The sequence below is a fragment of the Citrus clementina genome, unplaced genomic scaffold (assembly GCF_000493195.1).
Source record: "Citrus clementina cultivar Clemenules unplaced genomic scaffold, Citrus_clementina_v1.0 scaffold_5, whole genome shotgun sequence".
NCBI lineage: Eukaryota > Viridiplantae > Streptophyta > Magnoliopsida > Sapindales > Rutaceae > Citrus > Citrus x clementina.
This window is the reverse complement of record NW_006262201.1, coordinates 38,274,303-38,298,410: the sequence shown is the minus strand read 5'-3', so window position 1 is coordinate 38,298,410 and position 24,108 is coordinate 38,274,303. Positions and strand designations below refer to the sequence as shown.

General features: G+C 36.2%; 5 protein-coding genes across 7 annotated transcripts in view; 3 read left to right on the top strand and 2 right to left on the bottom strand.

Moving 5' to 3' along the window:
- Positions 1–3,453: 3,453 nt before the first annotated feature.
- On the bottom strand, positions 3,454–11,584 carry LOC18043019 (putative transcription elongation factor SPT5 homolog 1). Of its 3 annotated transcripts, none has more exons than XM_006434305.2 (22): positions 11,064–11,584; positions 9,339–9,577; positions 9,042–9,188; positions 8,783–8,941; positions 8,619–8,702; positions 8,292–8,362; positions 7,842–8,199; positions 7,566–7,721; positions 7,331–7,428; positions 7,198–7,246; positions 6,972–7,124; positions 6,744–6,887; positions 6,542–6,629; positions 6,264–6,425; positions 6,124–6,172; positions 5,951–6,045; positions 5,753–5,831; positions 5,080–5,134; positions 4,861–4,978; positions 4,611–4,754; positions 4,013–4,107; positions 3,454–3,792 (listed from the first exon to the last, which is right to left on the bottom strand). In XM_006434305.2, the coding sequence occupies exons 1-22, from the start codon at positions 11,392–11,394 to the stop codon at positions 3,547–3,549; spliced, it is 3,120 nt and encodes a 1,039-aa protein (XP_006434368.1). In that variant the 5' UTR covers positions 11,395–11,584; the 3' UTR covers positions 3,454–3,546. The 3 variants fall into 3 exon arrangements, with proteins under 3 accessions (XP_006434368.1, XP_024039055.1, XP_024039054.1); XM_024183286.1 differs by having other exon boundaries at positions 3,690–3,817; XM_024183287.1 differs by lacking the exon at positions 11,064–11,584 and having other exon boundaries at positions 9,042–9,197; positions 9,339–9,423.
- A 3,009-nt stretch (positions 11,585–14,593) lies between these two features.
- On the top strand, positions 14,594–16,068 carry LOC18041926 (peroxidase 13). The gene is made up of 4 exons (XM_006434304.2): positions 14,594–14,890; positions 14,977–15,159; positions 15,251–15,416; positions 15,534–16,068. The coding sequence occupies exons 1-4, from the start codon at positions 14,660–14,662 to the stop codon at positions 15,968–15,970; spliced, it is 1,017 nt and encodes a 338-aa protein (XP_006434367.1). The 5' UTR covers positions 14,594–14,659; the 3' UTR covers positions 15,971–16,068.
- Positions 16,069–17,555: 1,487 nt separating this feature from the next.
- LOC18041925 (probable glucuronosyltransferase GUT1) lies at positions 17,556–21,036 on the top strand. Its single transcript, XM_006434300.2, has 8 exons — positions 17,556–18,057; positions 18,174–18,320; positions 18,420–18,484; positions 18,595–18,664; positions 18,968–19,186; positions 20,092–20,235; positions 20,339–20,474; positions 20,562–21,036. Exons 1-8 carry the CDS (start codon positions 17,701–17,703, stop codon positions 20,789–20,791), a joined length of 1,368 nt encoding a protein of 455 aa, XP_006434363.1. The 5' UTR covers positions 17,556–17,700; the 3' UTR covers positions 20,792–21,036.
- Positions 21,037–21,754: 718 nt separating this feature from the next.
- Positions 21,755–23,685, top strand: LOC18041924 (psbP domain-containing protein 4, chloroplastic). Its single transcript, XM_006434299.2, has 5 exons — positions 21,755–22,139; positions 22,626–22,729; positions 22,913–23,024; positions 23,206–23,433; positions 23,524–23,685. The coding sequence occupies exons 1-5, from the start codon at positions 21,878–21,880 to the stop codon at positions 23,586–23,588; spliced, it is 771 nt and encodes a 256-aa protein (XP_006434362.1). The 5' UTR covers positions 21,755–21,877; the 3' UTR covers positions 23,589–23,685.
- Positions 23,686–23,772: 87 nt separating this feature from the next.
- LOC18043102 (pentatricopeptide repeat-containing protein At3g21470) overlaps positions 23,773–24,108 on the bottom strand; it is a 2,014-nt gene continuing 1,678 nt past the window's right edge. The window contains exon 2 of the mRNA XM_006434298.2: positions 23,773–24,108. This exon is cut by the window's right edge and continues 41 nt beyond it. Coding sequence (XP_006434361.2) covers positions 23,997–24,108 — 112 coding nt within the window. The 3' untranslated portion in view covers positions 23,773–23,996.

Below are 24,108 nucleotides of genomic sequence, written 5' to 3'. Positions count from 1 at the left end.
CTTCAATGATAAAAGCTTCAAGTTCTCAGCAGGTGGAGAACAAGACCACAGAGGTATTGCAGCGGGTGGAGTTTGATGCAACTCCATATGTACCAGTTAGTTCTACATCAAAGAATGGTTCAACTATGGAGGTGACACCTAAAGTTGAAGAAGAAGTTGTTTCTTCTGATGTCCCACAAAATGAAGAAACAATTGATGATGTAGATGATGATGATTTTATAGCAACAAGGAGGCCAAGAAGAGAGATAAAGAAACCCGGATGGCTTACTAAAGATATGGTGGTAGCCTATGCACTTCCAGTTATTGATGATGACATCCCCAATACTTTCGGTGAAGCATTACGCAACAATGAAAGTGATCAGTGGAAGCTAGCCATGGAGGAAGAGATGAAATCTCTCAATCAAAACCAGACTTGGGAACTTGTAAAGTTACCAAAGGGGAAAAGGGCTATTGGCAATAAATGGGTCTACACCAAAAAGCAAGGATCTCCGAATCAAACAACTCCTCGATACAAGGCAAGGCTCGTGGCAAAAGGTTTTGCTCAAAAGGAAGGTATTGACTACAATGAAGTTTTCTCTCCAGTTGTAAAACATACTTCCATTCGTATCCTACTTGCCTTAGTTGCAGAATATGAGTTAGAGTTGGCTCAGTTGGATGTTAAGACGGCGTTCTTACATGGAGATTTGGAGGAGGAAATCTATATGATTCAGCCTTGTGGTTTCAAAGTTGCTGGAAATGAGAATCATGTATGTAGGTTGATTAAATCTTTGTACGGACTGAAGCAATCGCCAAGGCAGTGGTACAAAAGATTTGATCAATTTATACAAGGGCAGAAATTCACCAGAAGTGAACACGATCATTGTGTTTACTTTAGAAGACTATCAGATGGAGCTTTCATCTATTTGTTACTCTATGTCGACGATATGCTTATAGCTTCGAAGAATAGAGATGAGATCGAAAGATTAAAGAAGCAGCTGGCTTCTGAGTTCGAGATGAAAGACTTGGGTGATGCACAGAGAATACTTGGGATGGAGATTCGTAGAGACAAGAAGAATGGAAGCGTATGGTTGACTCAAAAGTCTTATTTGAAGAAAGTGCTAGAAAGATTCGGTATGGATGACAAAACAAAACCGGTATGTACACCTCTAGCTCCTCATTTCAAATTAAGCTCTTCTTCATGTCCTAGATCTCAAGAGGAGCGCGATTACATGGCTCGTGTTCCATATGCTAGTGCTGTGGGTAGTCTTATGTATGCTATGGTATGCACAAGGCCCGATATATCTCAAGCAGTGAGCATGGTTAGTAGATACATGCACAATCCGGGTAAAAATCAATGGCTTGCGGTAAAGTGGATTCTCCGATATCTGTATGGGACACTTGATGTTGGGTTATTGTTCAAGAAGGATTGTGGTCAACAATGTGTTGGGTATTGTGATTCTGATTTCGCTGGAGACCTTGACAAGCGAAGATCAACAACGGGCTACGTATTCACATTGGGTGGAGGTCCGGTTAGCTGGAGGTCGATTCTACAATCGACAATTGCTCTGTCCACTACGGAAGCAGAGTATATGGCAGCAACTGAAGCTGTAAAAGAAGCTATCTGGTTGAAAGGCTTGTTAGGTGATTTGGGAGTAATCCAGGAGAATATTGCGGTCTTCTGTGATAATCAAAGTGCGATATTCCTTGCGAAGAATCAAACATATCACGCTCGGACGAAGCACATAGATGTGAAATATCATTATGTGAGAGAGATTATCGAGAGCGGTGTTGTGTTGTTGAGAAAGATCGATACCAAAGATAATCCATCAGATATGTTGACGAAGGTAGTTTCTGGAGTTAAGTTTCAACATTGCTTGAAATTAATTCAAATCCTTCGATTGTGTTAAGATATGTCCTTCGGGAATTTTGAACTACGGTTGGCTTGATCCCAAATTTTGGGTACGTAGGCAGTCACACAGATGCAGCCACTTTGGGGATGATGGTTCGTTGGTTGTCGGCTCAGATTTGGACAAATCTTTGCCGAGGTGGAGAATTGTTGAAAAATAAGAAAGCCACTTGCATTTTGCTAACAATTTGTCAAGGTTAGCCGAAATGTTGAATTCAAATTTGGAGAATTTGTCAAGCATGTGGCAATTTTTCAAAGAGCTACCAAACATTTGAAGAAAAAATAGAAAGTTGGCAAATTTGTCAAATTTGCCAAATGGACACCATTGACTATTTGCTTAGGTTAGGTGGAATAGTAAAAGGGTTGGTGCAATAGTGCCATTATTTTCCCTATAGATAGATGGCACTTCTTCCATTCTAAATCATCCCAAAATTGTTAAGCTTATAAGTTTCTAAGCTTTTGAGAGAAGTGAGAGAAGTGTGTCTGGAGAATTCATCTTTCCTGCAGAGTGTGAGAGTACTGGGTATAATTTGGGTTCTGGGAAGTGAGATTCGTTACTCAAATATTGTATTCTATTAATTGTTAAATAAACAATTATTCTTTCTTACCTCCGTGGATGTAGGTTTAATTACCGAACCACGTAAATTCTTGTGTCCTTTTATTTTTCAGTAATTTTTGGTGCGCTTGATTCCGCATTCCGCGCACAACACAAACAACTCCACCCTTTTAGAAGATGTTATCCACACTTAAAATTTTTTAAAAAAGGGCGAGAAATAGAACATGCGGATGGTGAGAGTGCACCTAATTACCATAAATTAACATGCGAATTACACCAGATTACCTATAAATTTCAAATGGCATTAAATTCAAGCAAAAAAAAAAAAAAAAAAGGTAACTTCCACAGTTCAAAAGACATTTTGGACCATTAATTGATATCAAAACATAAAACAAAAGCTAACACGTGTAATTGATGCATTTAGAGAAATATAGAGACAAGGATATCCTAAATTAAAAGAAGAAGAAGCAACTGTATCACCAAAGAAGAGAGAGCAAAATCATGAATAACTAATAAACCGCAAACAAGCGACGGTCGATGATATCAGTGGCCAGCAAAGAACGAGCGGCTAGTGTGTGAAACTAAAAGAGATAAACTAAGGTTTGCAAAATTGAAAATATAAAAAGAGATATCCATTCAATAAATGGATATCATGGGAAATATATATAATTTCTTACTTTATTTTTTAACATAAATGAATTAAATATCTAATATCCATATTCATCCAGTATCCAGTTGATTATTTTATAAACATCCATATCCATATTCAAAAGATTTTGAATATATAGTATCAGATCCAATTAAACTAAATAAATACATATCTAACTTGAATTGCCACCCCTCTTCAACTACATGCTTAAAGGTTTTGGATGGATGGATGGAAAAGTTATGTGCCAGAACAAGCTTTGATTAGTTTCTTTAATTGACAAGTCAATAGTTGGCACCAATCATTGCCGCTCAGGAAGTGAAACCCTACTAAAAGCACAAAGTACAAAAATGATGAGAGCGTCCATTCATCGCATGAAAGAAAATCCTCTAATAAATTTTACTCAAAATTTAGGAACAACAAATATACACTATGAATTTTCGTCTATAACCATGTTGCTCATGGTTGTGCTAATTTTGCAAGTATAGCCATGTCTAATATCTTAACATCAAGACTGACATCTACTTTTACAATTCCATCAGTACCATCCACACCAATTAATTTGCCTGTTGCACCGCGATGTGGACCACCCATTATCTTGATCTTGTCGGTTTTCCTTGGCGGCACTATCTCTATTTCATTTGGAAGCGCCGTTATTGTATCACCATTCCCACTTGAACCAAGGACCACCCTACATGACCCATCCTGCACCGCGGAGTGCCAGTGTTAACTACATATTATTATTATTATTACATCATCATCATCATTTACATAAACTGAAATGTGCGCTGGATGAATATGCAAAACTAAGAAAAGCCATCAATTTCCATCTCATGAAGTACCACTCCGGACTGTCGCCATTACTACAGTACAAAATTCACGTACAATACCAAAATAAAACCAAACAAGCAACAAGAATGCGTACCGGAAGCACTTCTCGGATGACTCCAACAACCGATTCCTCTCCGGACCTACGTACCAAGATGTCCGGCATGAACCATGGTCCTTCATTGTCCGCTCCTGCAATTGAACGTAAGCTTTAAATCCTGGGAACAGCTAATTAAAAGGGAAGGAAGAATATTCAAGCCTTCAAAAACACTTCTAACATTAACAATTTTTTCATAGGTAACGTGAGACTAGATTTGGAAACCAACATCCAAATGGGCAAATTATGGCTTTGTTGAGTAGATTATAGCTACTCAAAATAGGGTTCCTAAGTTGGCTTTTCTATAAACTAACGCAATCTGAAGCAGAGCTCAAGTACTTATGCTGTCAAATTTTTCAATAAATGGAACCACTTTTCTCTATTATGCATCAGAGCACAACTTCACATGCAGAATGTTTTGCATGACAAGCTCACATATGCAACACATACATCACATCAGAGAATAGAAACAATCAAAATACTGAAAAAGAATTCCAAGAAAAAAGGTTCATAGCAACAAAATCTAAACGTATCAATCATGAGGGAGTAAAAAAAAAAAAAATGTATACTAGCAAAGATGGGAAACTTTTGACCACACCTATAACAGGAGACATAGCATCTAGACCACCAGTTCCAGGTGTCATGGGCTGCCCCCCAGGAGTGCCAGGAAGATAGGATGCTGAGTTTGGCGTCATTGGCTGCCCACCTGGAGTTGATGGCAGATAAGGGCTTGGAGCATTGACTGCAACAACAACTCAAGTTTGGTTACACGAGGGGGAGAGGGGGGGAAAAAGGAAGGAGAAATGAAATGAATGGTTCAATGATTAATGTCAAAACAAACAAATTACCATAAGTCGAACTGCTATCTCTTGGTGTTCCAGCATCACTATAATTGCCACCCGGTGTACTAGCCCAACCTGAACCAGGAGTAGGTGCTTCATATGCACGTGAAGGAGGACTTCCTGGCTGGAAGAAACAACAATGATTTTTACTTCTCAACCCAAAAAAAAAGAGGGAAGATGGAACATTTTTCACCATTGATGGTGTCAAATTAAAAATCTTCCCACCTGATATTGTGGACTGGTTCCCCAGGAGCCAGGGTTTCCATCTTCCCAATTATCCCTATATTGTTGTCGTCAAAATTCAAAGATCATTTAGTCAAAAAACATACAAAACAAAATCTTCTCATTAGCATTCAGAACTCACAAGACCATTGAATACAAGAAGTTCCCAGGTGTGAAACATATTTAAGAAATATGAATGCTTTTTATTACAGTTTAGTTTCACATGAAGTCTTCCTCATAAATTAGAAAACTAAATCTGAAAAGACGGATCTCTTCAACTCCAAATGCATATCTAGGTGGTTTTCACCATTGTAGACACCATGGGGTATGGTGATAATTTGAAGATGTCGTGCTGACAAAATGCAGCACCAATACGATACCAAGACAACTTAAATACATCTCTGAAATTTGGAAAGTAATTCAGAAATAGAATGTTGTTTTCAACATTTAAAATTGTAAACCATGGGCATTACTAAAACAGAACCTTAGCTTGCATCAACTAGATATGTAAAAGCTAGGATGTGGAAAACATAAAAAAAATGGGGTCTATCTCCTCAACAGCATACTACTGCTTTGATCTACTAAAATTTAACAGAGCAATCAATCAAAGCATTCTCATTATATGGAAACCAGAAAAATAGAAGACAAGACAGAATGGTCAGATCCAGTGCAAAACCTAGGTGGACTCATTGGTGTATAAGGATTCCATGCTCGATCACGCATAGGTGTCCTCATGCCATCATGAATGGGTGTTGCTGCAGGAAAGAAGATTTAATTACAAGAAAGGTATAAACTGGAAGGAAGTAGTATTAGATATTTTTCCAAAGGTTGCCTCTAAAGAGAACCAGCAGATCATCAAACATGAAGTACATACCCCCAGCATCTCTCATTGGAGTCATATAAGGATGCAGTGGAGTTCGAGAAGGATGCATAGGAGTTTCACTTCCCATACCATAACGAGGTGTATCACTGCAAAACATAATCACGTGTACAGTAAGTTTTAACATTAAAAAATGATAAAACAATATAAAAAATAATTCTATGTACCGGTACGGTGTTGAAACAACCACATTGTCAGAGATCATACTTCGATCAACTGCATATGGAACAATTTCAATTGTTCATACAGAGAACCAGTAAAAAAAAAAATTAAGATACAAATGCTTCCCAAATAAACAGAAACTTGCCTGTAACAACCTTCATTTGTGACTCCAGCTCAACACGAACTGATTGCCCCTTAACATCTACCACCCGCCCGCGGTAGCCCTTGTAAGGACCTAGGCGAACTTTCACCGTAGTCCCAACCAAAGCATCATGTCCTCCTCTTCCACCTCTATTCCTTCCTCCGGCTGAAATAGAATCCAATTCAATTAAAAAAATCATTAAACATGCTGAGAATATTAACAACCAGCAATGACAAATTTCTGTAAACAACCAGGGCAATGATTCAGTGGCAAGCAATTACCTGGAGGACCACCTCTAGAATATCTTCCTGGGGATTGGGGAATACGAGGTGGTGTTCTTAAACTATTAAATCTTGAGTAGGCATCACCCTAAGCAATTTTAGAAACACAAGTGAGCTCTAAGGGGCTAACAAGACACTAGCAAAACCTAAAGATGCTCCCCAATATAAAACGTCAATGTACAGTATAAACAAAAAGACTTACATTTCTGTCCCCATTGGCACGTGATCCTCCCACAACAACACAAGAACTAGATTTAGCACAAATAAAGCCAGCATGCTCAAGATGATGTCGATCATGGATGAATAAAATTCCTCTATATATGTGTTCCACAGGACCTTGTTTACCCTAACAACACAAAAAAAGAAATTGAATAAGCCAGCACTCATCTTAACTAATAATCCAAATCAAAATTTGAAAGGGGAATCGTACTTTGCATGGGCCCTCAACAATCCTCACAACATCTTTCACTGCAACAGTATTCTTATTTCTATCTTGCACATTAGACTTCTTCTCGAGCTTGCATTTTATTTCTCTCAACTTAACAAGAGCAACCTCAGGTCTATCAGGAACTCCCTTCAGAACCTGAAAACATGTAACATGCTTAGAATGTTTAAACGTATATTCACAATTTGGCCCTTGAGGTAAGGAAACTTACCTGAAAAGCTTCACTTTCCACACGTATTATCACCCCAAAGCTATTGTTACTGCACCAAATAATCAAAACATGTAAGACAGAGAATGGCATACTGAATAGCAATTACTTGATCCTTGAAGAAACAGAAACATACTCCAGCAGAACAAGATCACGAAGCTCATAGTCCCCAATTTTGGTTATACCAGTAGTAACCTCAGAGCTCTCCACAACGTCATCGGCAAACACACGAATCTGAAGAGAACAGACGTCTTTATTATCTCTTCAATGTTTTTCCAATCAAAACATATCATGAAGTCCAGTACTATGTTGCAAAGACAATGCCCCTCAACCCACAAATAGAAAAAAGGGAAAACAAGTATTTGGCTTACATCTTCCTTGGTTGTGTCAGATAGAATGATGAGAACATGTTGCTCAACCTTTAGAACCATGCCAGTTGCACCTGCCTGTGTTCCCGAGACAACTTTCACATGATTCCCTGGTTCAAAATATTTGCACAGCTCTTTTGAATTTACGGCAAGGGTTTTCTACAAATCAATCATTCAAAGGCAATGTCATTCCGGTGACCAGAATAATTAGTATCCGATACATGCTGGACAATTATTTTCAAAGAAAAAATACATTTCTTAAAATTCATAAATTCTTACAGGAAGCCCTTTCATTTCTGGTCTGATATGAACATTCTCTTCATCAACCTTCTCAACCCAACCTTTCAAATTTTTTAGATCTCCCTTGATAACAATAACTGCATCACCCTTCATGAAATGCCCTTTCTTTCTGTTCGCAAATAATGTTGAAAGACTAGCAATATCACTTTCTCCATTCTCCCCAGGAGTCCGGAACTTTTCGAGTTCATCAAAAGTTGGTTGTATGTTCTGAGCACTAATTGATTTCATCGAAACTGTTTTGTACAAGAAACCATCTTTGAACAACATACCACCAATATTCTCAAAGTAATCACCAGTCATTGGATCTCGTCTACGCTCTACACGTATATGCAACTCCCTGGACCAAAAAAAAAACCATAGGCAAAAAATTATGCTACACATACATTTCAGAATAAATATTCTGAGACAGAAGGACACAATCAATTATACCTAGCTTCATCAACATTCATAAAACGTGGAGGCGGCACAAATGGCTTTTTCTTCGCAACTTCTCTACCTTCCTGTGCACCAAAACGAGATTTCCTCATGATTAACAACATATACCAGCTACTAACAAAACAAAAGACCAAATGATACCAAATAAAAGAAAAATCCAACCTACGAAGCACACTCTCCTATATCACAGGAGATATTTCACATTGACAAGTTTAACAGTAGAAAACCTCTTCATAACTAATATAACTCCTGACACAACTTTAAAAATTATATCCATCACACGCGAGTTAAAAAACATAAAATAGGCAGCAAAAATCATACCAGTTTATTAGCAAGAGCCTGTAAATCTATCCTGGGGATTAATTTCACAGTAACCCTCTGCCGCACATTATCCACATCAACTACCTAAAAGCACAAAACTTTATGTCAGATCAATAAAAATTGAGCAAGAGCGTCACATGGGATACAAAACTCACAAATCGTACCTTAGCAAGGTCTCCCTTATAATTACCAATCTTCATTCTGACCCATGTATCCCTAGAAAGATCAATTGCTTTGCTTTCAACAGCAAGAACATCAGTCATTTCTCTTATTGGAACAAGCATTACTTTCTGTGAATATATATTTCGCAGACCCTTGCACGCCTGAAAAAGAAGCAAAACAACAATAGATCAATCTTTGAAATCATCATTTATGCATCTACACATCAATAATCGTACAACTTGATCAAAACTTATCATGTACCTCCTTCACATGGGCTTCTTTGTCTGCTTCAATATAGATGTAGTTTTTAAGATGATCAAGAGCAATAGCAGACCTGATCTGCAATTCAGATCCTTTATCTATGCACTTTTGCATTAGACAGACGGCTGCCTCTCGTTCACGGCCAATCTAACATTCCTTAACACAGTTAAACAATATAACAAGCCTAGATAATAATAAAAATAATACTAAGAAAAAGAAGAAAATTTTGGGGTGGACAGATAAACAAGCAAAGTAGATAACTAACAAAAAGGAGGAGCATAAAATAAAATAACATACCGCACACTTAACCATCCAGAGCTTTGGATCTCTAACAGATGGCAAAAGAGCTTGCTGCTCCACATCTGTGGTTTCCTCATCATATTCTGTGTGACTTGACCTTGCATATCTTGCCTGAATCCTTCTCTCAAGAGCTTCAACATCTTCTTGCTCATCCTCCCGAGGAAGAAGTGGGCGGCGATGGATCCCTCTACCACCATCTTCATCAGGTAACTCAGCTCCACCATCTACTATGAAGTCTGCATGTTGAACAATATGTAAATCAGCACAACAGAGAGGGCAGGAAGAAGAAAATGAAATCCAAGAATCACTAGAAACAGTCAAACTTCAGTGTGTGCACGCAAACAGGTATAGTTTACATAATTAATGTCTTCCGAAAGAGATAAAATAAAAGTGCATGAATAACTGAAAAGGTTGATCTTCTCTCAATTCACTATAATTTTAATTAGCTGACATAATACTTTCTTCACAGAAATAACGTGGCAAATGCTGAAAAGGGAAACCATAGAAACAGGAATTCACCAGTTGCTGGGACACTTTTTCCCGTAAATGAAAGCATATACACATCAAGAAAACACACCCAAAATGGAAAATGGACCCTCATTGAAAATACTCTTTCGAGGACCAAATTAGCCTCTACACAGCTAAACGATCTAAGGATCCAGATTCAAGACTACAAAGATGATATTGTCTTCCAAAACCAAAATATGGCTGCTGCAACAGCTTGTTTTTGTTTTGGTTAAGAAATGTTACTGCAACACACACTCGAACCAAAAAGACTAAGTTACACAGTTTACCCTATCCATCATCTCAATCAAGGAAGAATCAAAGTTTCATATAAACTACACAGCCTACTACTTAATCAAGAATATACATATCAAATTAGTATCCTCGTTGACTCAATGCTGACATTTATCACTACATGCTATGGCTTCAATATATCTATTGTAAAATAATTTCTTGCACTCATTCCAAAAGATATGACTCAAATAAGAACCCACAAGCTCAATTGCAAAAGCCTAGACCTCACAAAACAGATTTCCAATACTTCCCACCCCCAATGATATCTAACAGACTAAAGATTGTGAATTTTATTAACACCAGAAAGTCTCGTATCACTCAGCCAAAGAGGTTCAATTTCAAGAATCAGTCAGTTATTTCTACATATCATCCTCTGACAAATAAAAGGTCCATTTCAGCAGCTCTATCCTCTTCACAAGCAATAAAAAAAGATCATCTTATTTGTAAATTACACGACCAAATTCTTTTGTACCACTACTTCATGAATTCTAATCTCTCACTAATAGTTACATTGTAAACTAAATGCACTTCTATCAAAGAGAAACATAAAAACATCACCACATCCACCCCCCATGCACCCTATATCTGCAACATCCAATCCATGGAGACCAATTGTCACTTAAAAGTACCCAATGAAGCATAACAGCAGTGCTAATCAATTACATAAGATTTCAACACGTTCTCTAGGCATTGTGGACAGAATTCAGTGTGAAGCTAAATAGATTTTATTTCTACTTTGTAATGAAGTTCATTCTATTCTCATAATGTTGCCATAAACTAAAGCATAAAAAAAGAAAAAAGAATATATGAGTAAAAATCTAAATTTCTAGCTTATCAAATTACCAATTTCTATTGCCAAACCCTAAAATAACCCAATCACAACAAATATCTAAAATTAACCGAATCAATTGTTCAGAAGCATACCGTCTTCTCCTTCTTCCTCATCCTCTTCCTCATCACTATCGACTTGCGCCTCCAGATCAAAAAACTCCGAACCGGACCTCCTCTTAGCCTTAGGCTTCCTGGCAGCGCCGCCACCACCTCCATAATCCTCATCATCGTCATAATCCTCCTCCTCCTCTTCGTCATCCTCCTCTGCCACGTCATCTATGAACTGCGATCTCCTCCGCTTCCTGCTGGAGCGATCGTCTTCTTCCTCTTCTTCTTCGTCAATTTCATCGTCCATGACTTGCTCGTCGTACTCGTCTTCCTCCGCGTCCATCTCGTCGTCGTCGTCATCCCGTCGACGAGGCATATTTGAACTCTTATCAAATCTGAATCTCACTGTATCACTATTGAGTAGTTTATTACAATTAACTGACAGGAATTCAGAAAAGAGAAAATGAAACCCTAGGACGGGATTTTAACGTCGCGTTAGGAAGATGAGACTAATTTAAGACTACTTGTGCAGTCTTCCCAACGGAACCGAACAATGATAAGACCAAAACGACTTCATTTTGGATTCTTTAGATATAAACAAATTAAAAACCGACTTCGTTTAATATTATAATAATATCTATTAATCTACTATTAAATATATACAAAGATAGATTACGATCAACATTTTTTAAAAAATTATTATTGATATTCGATAATTAAAAAAAAATACATTTAGCTGATTAAAATATAATTATGTGTAAATAATTTTAGAAGTGATACATCATACATTAAAGTGGCTCAAACTTTGAGCTATTAATAAAAAAATTTAATCTTATACATTCATTGTGAAATTATTTATTATACTTTTAAAAAAAATTATCATTTGTTCATTTATTTATTTTTTCTGATGGTAACATTAGATGATGCCATAAGACCATCAGAGTAAATATTAAAATATAAATGAGTGTTTCCTTCAAAGGGGAAAAAGAAAAAAAAAATTGTGTTAGCTAATGATTTTCGAAGATATAAATGATTTTGAAAAATCATTGTAATACGGGTTCTAAAAGTAAAGACCGGGGGGCTGAAGAAAGGGTGGCTTATTGGGCTTCTTGTATTGAGTGCTTAGGCTCAATGTCCTCGGCCTGCTTTGGGGTTTTACAAATAATGTGCTTGTCAGAACTCTGAAATTTAAAATTGTATTTGTTGTTATTATTTATTAAAAATTAACTAAGTTTTGATATTAACAATTAGAAAAATTCTACAGATAATTCAACATTACATAAACATTAGCGTTAAGGATGTACCGGAGGAAAGAAAGAGAACATATACTTTTTGAGTCTTCAAGAAAATAAGTCATGTGCTTGCAAATAAATTAACCACCGACTTTTGAGGGAGTCCTATTTTATTATATTATTGTAATTTTATGAATCTTAGTGGTATTGGTTAGAGCTGGCAAAACGGGTCATCGGGTCGTGTTCGTGTCGTGTCAGCTTCGTGTCGTGTCAAATTTAGGTCGATCCAAACCCGACTCATTTAATAATCGTGTCAAAATATTGAGACCCAAACCCGACACGGAAAAATAATCGGGTTACCCAATAACCTGTTTAATATCTATATATTGAACAAAAGTTACATTAAATATTTACACACTATCATACATACGTATGTACATAAATACATACATACATACATACATACATAATTTATCGATATTATAAAATATATGTATCTACCAATATATTACACATGTACACTATTGAGGTTTTAATTATATATATATATAATATTATATATCAATATTATAAAATATACATGTCTATCAATTTTTACACATTTACACTATTGAAGCTTTAAATGTATGTAAAATTTTATAGATAAAATATTGTGTTTATATTCACCCTTTTAAAGAATAAAAAAAAGAAAATCATCTCTAATAATTGAGTTTTAATTATAAGAATATGTAAATTATTTTAAAATAGAAAATATAATCGGGTCATTGATCGGGTAAATGGGTCAAGAATTTTAACCCAAACCCGACACGGAAAAAAATCGTGTTGACCCGAACCCGACCCATTTAATAATCGTGTTAAATTTAACGACTCATACCCATTTATTTATGTCGTGTTCGTGTCGGGTAATCGGGTCGTGTCAAATTTTGCCAGCCCTAGTATTGGTAATTATATTATTCCAAGGTAATTAAAAAAATAATATTTTTACCAACAAGCGCGTAGATTAGTTGACATAAGATTGTTCTAACTTAACTAAAGTCTTCAGTTTGAAACTTGAAAATGCAGCTGCTTTAAATTATTGTTCAGAGATTTTTGCTGCTCTAGTAGTCCTACCCGACTCGAATATGGATTAGTCGTTGTGTTAAATACTTGTTGGGAGAATTTTACCACCCTAGTGATCCTACGCGACTCGAATTTGAATTAGTCGAGAAGATGATCCCTTGTACCAAAAAAAAAAATAGAATAATACTTTTTATCGAAAAAAAATTAGGAAGTGATTAACTGATGGGAGTGCAAGACGACAAAAGAAGTTGCAACCCTCAACTTAGTAGAAACTAAATTCATTAATTGATAGGAGTGCAACAATATCCCATCAGTTGTCTTCGCCAGCTGGTAATGAAGCTGTTTAATTCAAAAGCTTCCACTAATATTGAGTAAGAGCTCAGTAATAGTACCAAAAAATAAGAAAAAACAGTAGATAATCTTACTCATGTGATATGTGGATCTAATATTCTAAGAGAGCAGAAAGAGCCTGAAAGTGAGTAAGATAAGGGTCTTGAAAACTGTCTTTATGTATATTCAAGCGATCCGTGCAAGTGAAAGTCATTATTTCACACTATGTAGTTGGGCTAAATTCTCTCCCAGACAAAATTTACCAGCTTCCTACAACCTAACCAATAATAAAGTTGTACTAAACATTTGAATGAGCAGTGTGAATTCTCTGGAGAAAGATGCCCAACTGCCTTAATTCTGCAGAGAGCAAAGTAGGCGTTACTTTGAAACTTTGGCCAGCCAGCTTGCTAGCTATAACTCCTACTGCTATAGTTAGTATGTGCCAAAGCTGAAGCGAAAAAAGTTGCTGGAGATGACGATTTCTTCAAGACTTTTCCAATCTCAACCAGTCGGTGTAAACCAGAAAGGAAGATAATATATAGCTGCATTTAAAATAAAATAAAACTAGCTTTCTTAGTTTTTGGGTACTAATTAGTCAAAAAAATTCTCCAAGTTAAAGAATATTGCTATATCGGGGTTTGAATTTAACTAGAGAAAGTCTGACATTATGATCTCGTTTTGCTTTATTCGGTTACTTTGATTGCATAATTGATCACCTAATCATGAACTTTAAAAATAAATGAGCTAAATTTTCATTCTTACCCCGGAAAAAAATTTGCAAACGATGTGATGATAATCCCAATATTAAAAAACAAAATTTAAGACAAACAAAAACTAATGATGGAAGTGAACAGAAAATATGCAGTTTTCGGACACATTGCACATGCACAACTGCAGTACTATATAAAGAGGCCATCGGTTCATCGATGAATCATATAATCTGAAATCTTTAGATACAATTTATAGATCAGAATTTATATCTCATTATCTTGTTTATGTCACTTATTTCATCTTTTCAAAATGCTCAATTTTAAAAGTCCAAAGGCCTTAGTTTTTGCTCTCATTATTATCTATAACCTTCTTGCTGCCAGAACTGTTTCATCACAAGGGCAACTCCAAGTTGGCTTCTACTCAAAAACATGCCCAAATGCCGAATCCATTGTCAGTTCTGTCACTCAGAAAACCTTTGAGCGTGACCCAGGAAGTGCCGCAGTTTTGCTAAGGCTTCAGTTCCATGACTGCTATGTCGAGGTTTTTTTTTTTTTTTTCTCTGTGGCACGTGCACAAACACACACACACAATTCCGAAGGATTTTTGCTGATATATTGCTTGTTCAGGGCTGTGACGCATCAATACTGATTGATAAAGGTGAAGAAGGAGAAAGAAAAGCGTCGGGAAACTTAGGAGTTGGTGGTTTTGAGATCATAGCAGAAGCCAAAGCAAAATTGGAAGGTATTTGCCCTGGAGTTGTTTCTTGCGCGGATATTGTGGCTTTGGCTGCCAGAGATGCTGTGGCTTTGGTAAAATTTATTATACCGGGAGATTTCACTTATTTGCTTTTGTATTATTATTTTTATTAAAAAAAAAATTCTGCGTTGGTATCTTTGACAGGTTAAAGGGCCATTTTACGAAGTACCAACCGGCCGTAGGGATGGAAAGGTTTCAAGCAAATCCCTGGCTGATAATTTACCCGAAGTTGATGACTCAATTCAGCTTCTTAAATCTAAATTCAGGCAGAAGGGTCTTTCTGATAGAGATCTTGTCCTTCTTAGTGGCGGTATACCGATACACAATCTTTAAGAATCTTTTTGTTGGTTTAGATTGTCTACACACATTTAGAAGTCTATATAATTATGTTATAATTAAAGCTACTAAGTTGGTGTTTTATTTTCAGGTGGGCATACGATTGGACTCACTGCTTGCTTCTTCATGCAAGTCCGTCTCTACAATTTCACCCCTGGAGGTGGTTCGGATCCAGCGATAAATCCTGAATTCCTGAAGCAACTCAAATCCAAGTGCCCATTTCAGGGCGACCCTAATACCAGAATACCTCTGGATCCGGTGACTGATTTCATATTCGATGATCAGATTTTTTTGAACATCAAAAATGGATTTGCTGTGATAGCGTCTGATGCTAGGCTTTATGATGATGAGAACACCAAGCAGATACTTGAATCCTATGTTAGTAGCGCTGTCGGGAATTCTTCTAGCTCTGGGCCATTGCCATCTTTCAAGGCTGATTTTGCCAAAGCAATGGTGAAGATGGGCAATCTTGGCGTCAAAACTGGCTCAGAGGGGGAGATTAGACGAGTCTGCGCTGCTGTTAATTGAAGCATTTAGTGGGTTTAATATATAGCTTTAGTGTCACAGAAATTAATAATATATGTTACATATATCACATACGTATAGCTGAATTAGGAATAAATGAATTTTATTGATATAGCTCTTTGCTTGTGTTTGTCTAAGTTAACTCAAGTTATTAATGAAAAATCCAATATATAGTTTCACAATCAGTTTATTGGGATATAATTAAATTTCAATTCATTTCTTAATTTTTGTATTAAAACAGATTAAATTCCTCACCACAATTCAATTCATTCAATTAGAACTTGAACCATATGCTTTTATCGCGTCATTTAGGATATGATATCTAATACCTACGACTAGTTCTAATTGCATACAAGAAAAGTCGTATGTCATCAAACATTTTCACATGATAATCCTAATACATTATATGTTTTTTAATGCACATAATATTTGCAATAATTTGGTATTATAAAGTTGAAATATCGAGATTTGAAGTACATTTGTCCTAATAATTAAACTGCTTAACAATGCCAAGCTCTGCCTAATTCCTCATAGATTATCTTCTTGGACTCCAGATTCTACAATAAGTCAACTGAAATAAAACTTTGTTGCTGAGGATATAGACCCATGAAGATAATCCACACAACTTCATTGGCCATACATTCTCATTTCCCGCACAACTTCATAGATACAATAAGTCAACTGAAATAATGCTAATGGTTGTGTTGAATGTCATGTTATCATGAAATAGAATTGCCATTTGAGAATATCCTTGACTACACACAAGTAACAATCAATGGTCAGCACTTTATTTACTTATTATTGATTCACATGTTACACTCTTAATCCTCAACATTTCGTGTTGCTTAACTTTGATTTTTCACGGCTCAGATGAATGAAAATATAGAGCCAATGATAGCTGACGGCAGGCGTGACCTTGTTCAGCATTCAGCAATACATGGAGTTTTTCTGGGACTGGCTGCAGAATCAAACTATTAATTTGGATGATTCTTTGGAGCTCTCTTGTATCACTCATTTGCTAATTTTTCGGATATATCCTTCATATTTTGATCATCATAGATAATCTTCAGATAAAATTTGTAAGCCTTTTTCCCATTAAAAATTGTTGGCTTTTTTGAAGTAAGTAGATTCTATCTGCATAATCAAGCAACTTGAAAGTTATAGCACTAAACTGTTTAGTAAATACTAACTACTGTAATTTAAAAATTATGTTGATATAATTTTTTACTTGTGTAATAAAAATTTATTATATTTTTAATAATTTAAAAATTATTATTCAAAATTTATATTTATTATATATTATTAATTTTTATTTTATAGTTATAATTTTTTTCACATCAATTGTAATTTAAAAAATATAACACCTCAATTTCAAACTTTACAATAATAAAATTTCTTCACAAGTTGTTCTAAACATTTAATGATGCCTTCCTTCTCCTGCAGGTAACAGCGGTTTCAGCGTTGCATAATCAAATGCCCCAATTTCAAAGGTAATCTGGTCTTTCTAAATTGGTACAGGGACTTATTTAATATAAATCTAAAAATTAGGGACCTATAAGTAATTACTGCAAATTTGGATACGGTCGCCATTTTCGCAACGCTGATTTCTTGCGGACTCAGTGCCTGGCTCAGACGCTCAGTTCACCTTTCAATTCATACTGAAACATCAAACAGTGAAACCACGTAACTTTACTAACTGAAAGTCCTAAAGCTTGTTACTACTACACAGAGAAATGGGAAGCTCACACAACAACAAATCTCGAATCTTCACTCCCTGCACCCGCACGCACCAGATCGGCGCCCTCCTACTAGTCACCACAACTTTCTTCCTCACCAGGCTCTTCGATCAATCATTTTCTCCCTGCCACTCCTCCCCCGTCAATCAGGACGGCATATCTCATCGAAACCACGTTCACATATCCGACGGCGGCAGATCAATCTCGTGGCCTGAGAGAGGTTACGGGTCCCACCTCTCCCTCAAGATCTACGTCTACGACGAGAACGAGCTGGACGGTCTAAAATTGTTGTTGTACGGCAGAGACGGAGCCATTTCAGCTGATTCTTGCGTGAAAGGCCAGTGGGGCACTCAGGTATTTAAATTTTGTCCCAAAATTTGATCATTTTATTTATTATACTCTTAAATCCCGTACTCATTATACTAACAGTTTGCAATTCCATTACGTACTTTTGAATATGTGAATTGCAGGTTAAAATACACAGGCTGCTTCTGCAATCGAGATTTCGAACCAAAAAGAAAGAGGAAGCGGATTTATTCTTTGTGCCGGCGTATGCAAAATGTGTTAGGATGATGGGAGGTCTTAATGACAAAGAGATTAACCAAACCTATGTCAAGGTATAAATATTTATCTATTTATTATAAATGTGTTTTTTTTCCTCCTCCTCCTCCTCCCTCTCTCTCTCTCTGCTCTTCTTACTGATATGTTGTTTCCAGGTCTTAAGACAAATGCCGTATTTTAGGCGATCTGGAGGCCGCGATCACATTTTTGTCTTCCCAAGGTTTAGTCACGTGCTTCTTATGCCAAAAAGTTAGTAGTGGCAGAGTAAAATTTTGTTTCAAGTTTGCCTTATATTGATGCAAATGTGTGTGTGCCTTTTTACATTTGCAGTGGTGCAGGAGCTCACTTGTTTAAATCTTGGGCAACATTCATAAATCGGTCGATAATTCTTACTCCTGAGGTATTATCCTTCCCAACACCCTTTAATGAGCTCTTATTTTTCTATTGCGTGTTTAAAAATGTGACCAGTATCAGTTTACTTTAGAACCTAAGATGTTGCTACTATCTGGATCTCGGCGCCATTGCTAATCAACTATTGATTGTCATAGGTTTTGAGGCGTTAGTGATAAGAATATGGGAATGTAAAATCAACAAAAGAAGTTTTAGATCTGTTGATTTCCTGTTTGTTAGAAAAGCTATGGATTTGTCATGTGAAACTAATCTAGTGTATTATTTGACTGAAGAATGTTGTCTGTTGGTGCAGGGGGATCGAACTGATAAGAGAGACACAAGTGCCTTTAATACTTGGAAAGATATCATCATTCCTGGCAACGTTGATGATGGGATGACTAAACGTGGGCTTACCTTGGTCCAGCCTTTGCCTCTATCAAAACGTAAGTACTTGGCAAACTATTTAGGTCGTGCACAAGGGAAGGTTGGGCGTCTTCAATTGATTGAGCTTGCAAATCAATATCCAGATCAGGTATGTTGTTTTATGTGTCTTAGAAATTATCTGGATAAAGGTATCTTATACATCAAACTTTATGTTATGATTTAAGTTTTAGCATAATATATAGTTCAGTTGAGACATTTAAATGCATCTGTACATGGGATTTTACATGAGCACTTGGAAGCAGAACTTGCTTGGTTTTCTGTCATATATATAATGGTGACTTTCTAAAGTAGATATGTTGAGTTGCTGACATTAGTTTGGTTTTACAGCACAGAACATCTTCAGTAGCACAGAAACAATATAACGTATTTGTCTTTGACTTTGATTCCTTATATCGCCTACACTCAGAATCATTTGCATATTATGTAGTTAATTGAATTCGTTCTATTGTTTGATATGGTGATCGACATGGCGTGACGTAAATTTTTATGAGAATTCATGTATATCTTTGTTAGGCTTCAGCAACACAGCCTTTTCTGTAATCTTTTTTTAATTTTCTTTTGGCTTTTTTCTATTAAATGTAGGTGGCTTCAGAAGGATTATTTTATGCCATATTGCTATTGGTAGTTAATTGAAGGATTATTTTATGCCATATTATGTAGTTAATTGAATTCGTTCTATTGTTTGATATGGTGATCAACATGGCATGACGTAAATTTTTATGAGAATTCATGTATATCTTTGTGAGGCTTCGGCAACACAGCCTTTTCTGTAATCTTTTTTTAATTTTCTTTTGGCTTTTTTCTATTAAATGTAGGTGGCTTCCGAAGGATTATTTTATGCCATATTGCTATTGGAATCTTATGGTTGATTAGCATGCAAACATTGTAACCTTGTATCTTTAGACCAGCTATTGGAACTTCAATCTGATAACATTTACTTTCCATGTTTTTCTTAATTGGTATCGAAAGTATGCATATTGATTTTATAAACAGTTGGAATCTCCAGATTTGAAGTTTAAAGGCCCTGAAAAATTGGGAAAGATTGAATATTTTCAACACCTGCGCAATGCCAAGTTCTGTCTTGCACCTCGAGGAGAATCATCATGGACACTTAGGTTTTATGAGTCCTTTTTTGTGGTACTGGCCTCTCTCCTCTCTCTCTTGCCCCTTCCCCGCTCTGTCAAATAAATTTTAGTGTCATTGAATGATTGCATAAGGTAAAACATTTCTTGCTGAACAGGAGTGCGTCCCTGTTATCTTATCAGATGAAGCAGAATTTCCTTTTCAGAATGTCATTGACTACACCCAGATATCAATAAAATGGCCATCATCTCGAATAGGTCGCCAACTTTTGGATTACCTAGCTACAATACCAGGTTAGATCAGCAACCTCTATTTATTTCCTTCCCTCATTAGGTGTATCTGTAGGCATCGCACAACTAAACTTTTGGTCTGTGTTTCAGATGAACATATCGAGCAGATGATAGCCCATGGTAGGCAAATAAGGTGCTTATGGGCTTATGCTCCAGAAACAGAGCCTTGTTCTGCGATGCAAGGAATAATGTGGGAACTTCAGAGGAAAGTGCGGCAATTCCACCTGTCAGCTGAGACATTCTGGCTGCACAATGGATCTATTGTGAATAGAGACCTTGTTGAATTCAACAACTGGAAACTTCCTGTGCGGTTGCCTTGACTATGATTAGGATCTCTCACATTTGGCCATATCGTTTCTGTGCACATTACTTCAGTTGGTAAAAGTTTCTGGTTCCTGTAGGCGGTAGTACTACTAATTCTTTATAGTCATAGAGTATTTCTCTAGGTGGACCAGGTATTTTTGTTTTCTTATATCGAGTCTTGTATAGACAGCTTCAAATTGATTGTATACTTCTGTAAAAGAAATGTTTAATGATATTATAGCATTCACATGCATTGTGGCCAGTCTCATCTCTTGTTGGCGCACATGCTTACTGCTTCGTTACAAAGTTCAATAGTTCAGTATATATCTGCCCGGACCTTACATCTATCTGATTGTTGATTACATTGTTTATGATCAAATTCTCGCCCATTCTAATTGGGTCTGCTGGGTTACATCGACCGCGTTTGAACTTGTTGATCTAGGTTAACTTTTTCAATTATATATATATATATATATATATATATATATATATATATCTATATTGGGGTTTTTGACATTTATTATGAGTTGGGTTTTAACTAAATATGTCATTTTGAAAAATTTCGACATTGAAGAGAGAGTAATGATATAATTATAAATTCTTGTATAAATGTGTCATTAATTTATTGATTAAATAAAAATATAAAATAATAAAAATAAATTATGTGAGTTAAAAAATATTTAATTCAATTAATTTTATTATGTCACATCAATTTTTACTTATCGTTACTCCTGAAGAAATACTTATCATTACTCCTGAAGAAATAGTGTAATCTTAATTCAATTGACGAATAGAAATGGAGATTTATTTGACTTTATGAAGAACTATATCGACTGGGGCACATAATAAAAATCACCCAACTGGTAAAATACCAATATACCACGTGTCAGGATCTAAACAATTATTTTCTATCAGAAAGAATCTGCAACGACAACTGCAGTGACTCCACGTCCACAAAAACAAGAGCCCAAAACAAAAAAAGGGGCATTTAACGCCTTCAATTCTCTCTAGAATATTTTCTTTGATAAACCAAGCCACTAGTTTTCTCTCGAATTCGCGCTTAAAAAAGCGCTGGTATTAAAGGGTTTAAGGACTAAGGGAAAATGGGAACAACTTTGTTCAGTAGCTGCAGCTTTCTTGCTCAAATATCTTCGGTAGAAAATGGGATTTCAAGGGTTAAAGCTGTTGCATGTTCAACGGGGAGTGACTCTGTTGATGGGGTTATGAAGAGAAGATCAGTTTTAGTATCAGGGGCTTCTTTAATATCCTCTGCAGTTTTGGGGTTTCCAGCAGATGGATTGGCTGTTGTGAAGCAAGGCCTTCTAGCTGGGAGGGTACCTGGTTTGTCTGAACCTGATGAACAAGGTTAGTTTTTGTTGTTACATCCATTCTATTTCTCTGTTCTTTTGTTTTATACTTAAGATATTATCATGCAACAGCAAAAGTTTTCATTTCTTTTCTTATTTGGGTATGCCTTAGATTGACAAACTGATGTATCATGATTTAAACATGCATTCCCATGAACTTTAAAAAAAAAAAAAAGATCCAGATTGTTGAATGATATTCGTACCGAAAGTTGATTGTGTGCAGCTTGTTCATTGCATGGTTAGCGGCGCCTTTCATACCTCTTTTCAGTTTAGGATATAAGAAGTAATTTATGTTCATAATTATATAAGTAAATTGTAAAGATAACACAGTCCTTGTATACGGCTGGAATTGGATGTAAAAGTTTGTCTATTGATACTAAAACCAAGCAGAAACTGAATCTCAAAACGGCTTGCATCCTGGATTCCTTTGCTTTCCTATTTGTATGTTTATGGCACCTTAATAGATAAATATTCACTCAGACAGGTTGGAGGACTTATCGGAGACCAGATGATAAATCTGGAGGGCATGGTGTTGGATGGAGTCCAATCATTCCATATCTCTTTTCAGTTCCTCAAGAATGGGATGAGGTGCCAAGCTCCGTACTTGACTCATAGTCTTAGCTCTATACTTGTATTTTTATACTCCTGTTTCATCATCACAAGTGTTTTCTTTATGTAAATGTTTGCAGAAGTCTCTGTTTCCTTTTCTTCTTTCTCTTTCACATAATTGATTTTGTTTATTTCCCGGATTCTCTTTTTTCTACATCATAGGTTCCAGTATCAATCGCGGATCTGGGTGGCACAGAGATTGACTTGAGATTTGCAAGCCCAAAGAAAGGACGGTTATTTGTTATTGTTGCTCCCGTTCTCAGATTTGCAGATAGTAAGCTCTAGCTTCATTTGCTAAGATTTCTATTCTATTAGTTTTCTGCTATCAGATTTTGCAGAGAGTTTGAATAGATTCGGTTCCCACACAATTCAACTAGAACTTAAATTACACCGAGCTCTACAGTTACATTTTTCAACATCTTACATTTTTCTGGCGCTTCTGTTTGTGATTACAGATCTTGGTGATGACGCTACAATTGAAAAGATTGGACCTCCAGAAAAAGTGATTAATGCATTTGGACCAGAAGTCATAGGGGAAAATGTTGAGGGGAAGGTTTTGAGCATGAATGTAGAAGAGCACTCTGGACGGACATACTACCGATACGAGTTGGAGCCACCTCATGTACTGATAACAGCAACTGCGGCTGGAAATCGTCTTTACTTGTTCAGTGTAACTGGAAATGGTATGGTATTTTACCCTACTTTCTGTAATATCATAAATGCAGAATTATAACACTGTTGGAGAAACTGGACTTGCTGCAATGATTTTGTAGGTCTTCAATGGAAGAGGCACTACACGGATTTGAAGAAGATAGCAGACTCTTTTCGTGTTGTCTAGTTGGAACTCTGATTTCAGAGTGCTTAAATAGAGTATGTATATCTTATATACTGTGATTCTTGATTACTAGGAAAAGAAGGATTCAAATGAAGGTTATATAATTTTGTTCACAATATTCATTTTGGGAAAAAGGAAAAATCTATAAGTACAACAGAGTGTGTATCTACAGTACAGTTGATTAATAGTTAGATTACATAGGTATGAAAATCTTCCATTTTAGGCAGCTTCAGGCTTGCATTTTTAACACTCAATTGAACCGATAGTCTGTCATTGAACATTTCTCCAGTGTACCCATCAAAATTCATGGAAGTGATGACATAATAGGCTTAAAATTGAAACAGCTAAATAGCTACAAAGTTCACCCGCTGGCTTTTGCCTTCAGATTGGTTTTTACGCTACTCAATACCTTTAATCTTGTCCAGTAACAGTAGTAATGTGCTGCACAACATTGTTAAGCATAACTGAACTGCGACCCGGAATCTTTTGAAGCCCTTTCTTTGCCATGACCAGCCTCATTGAT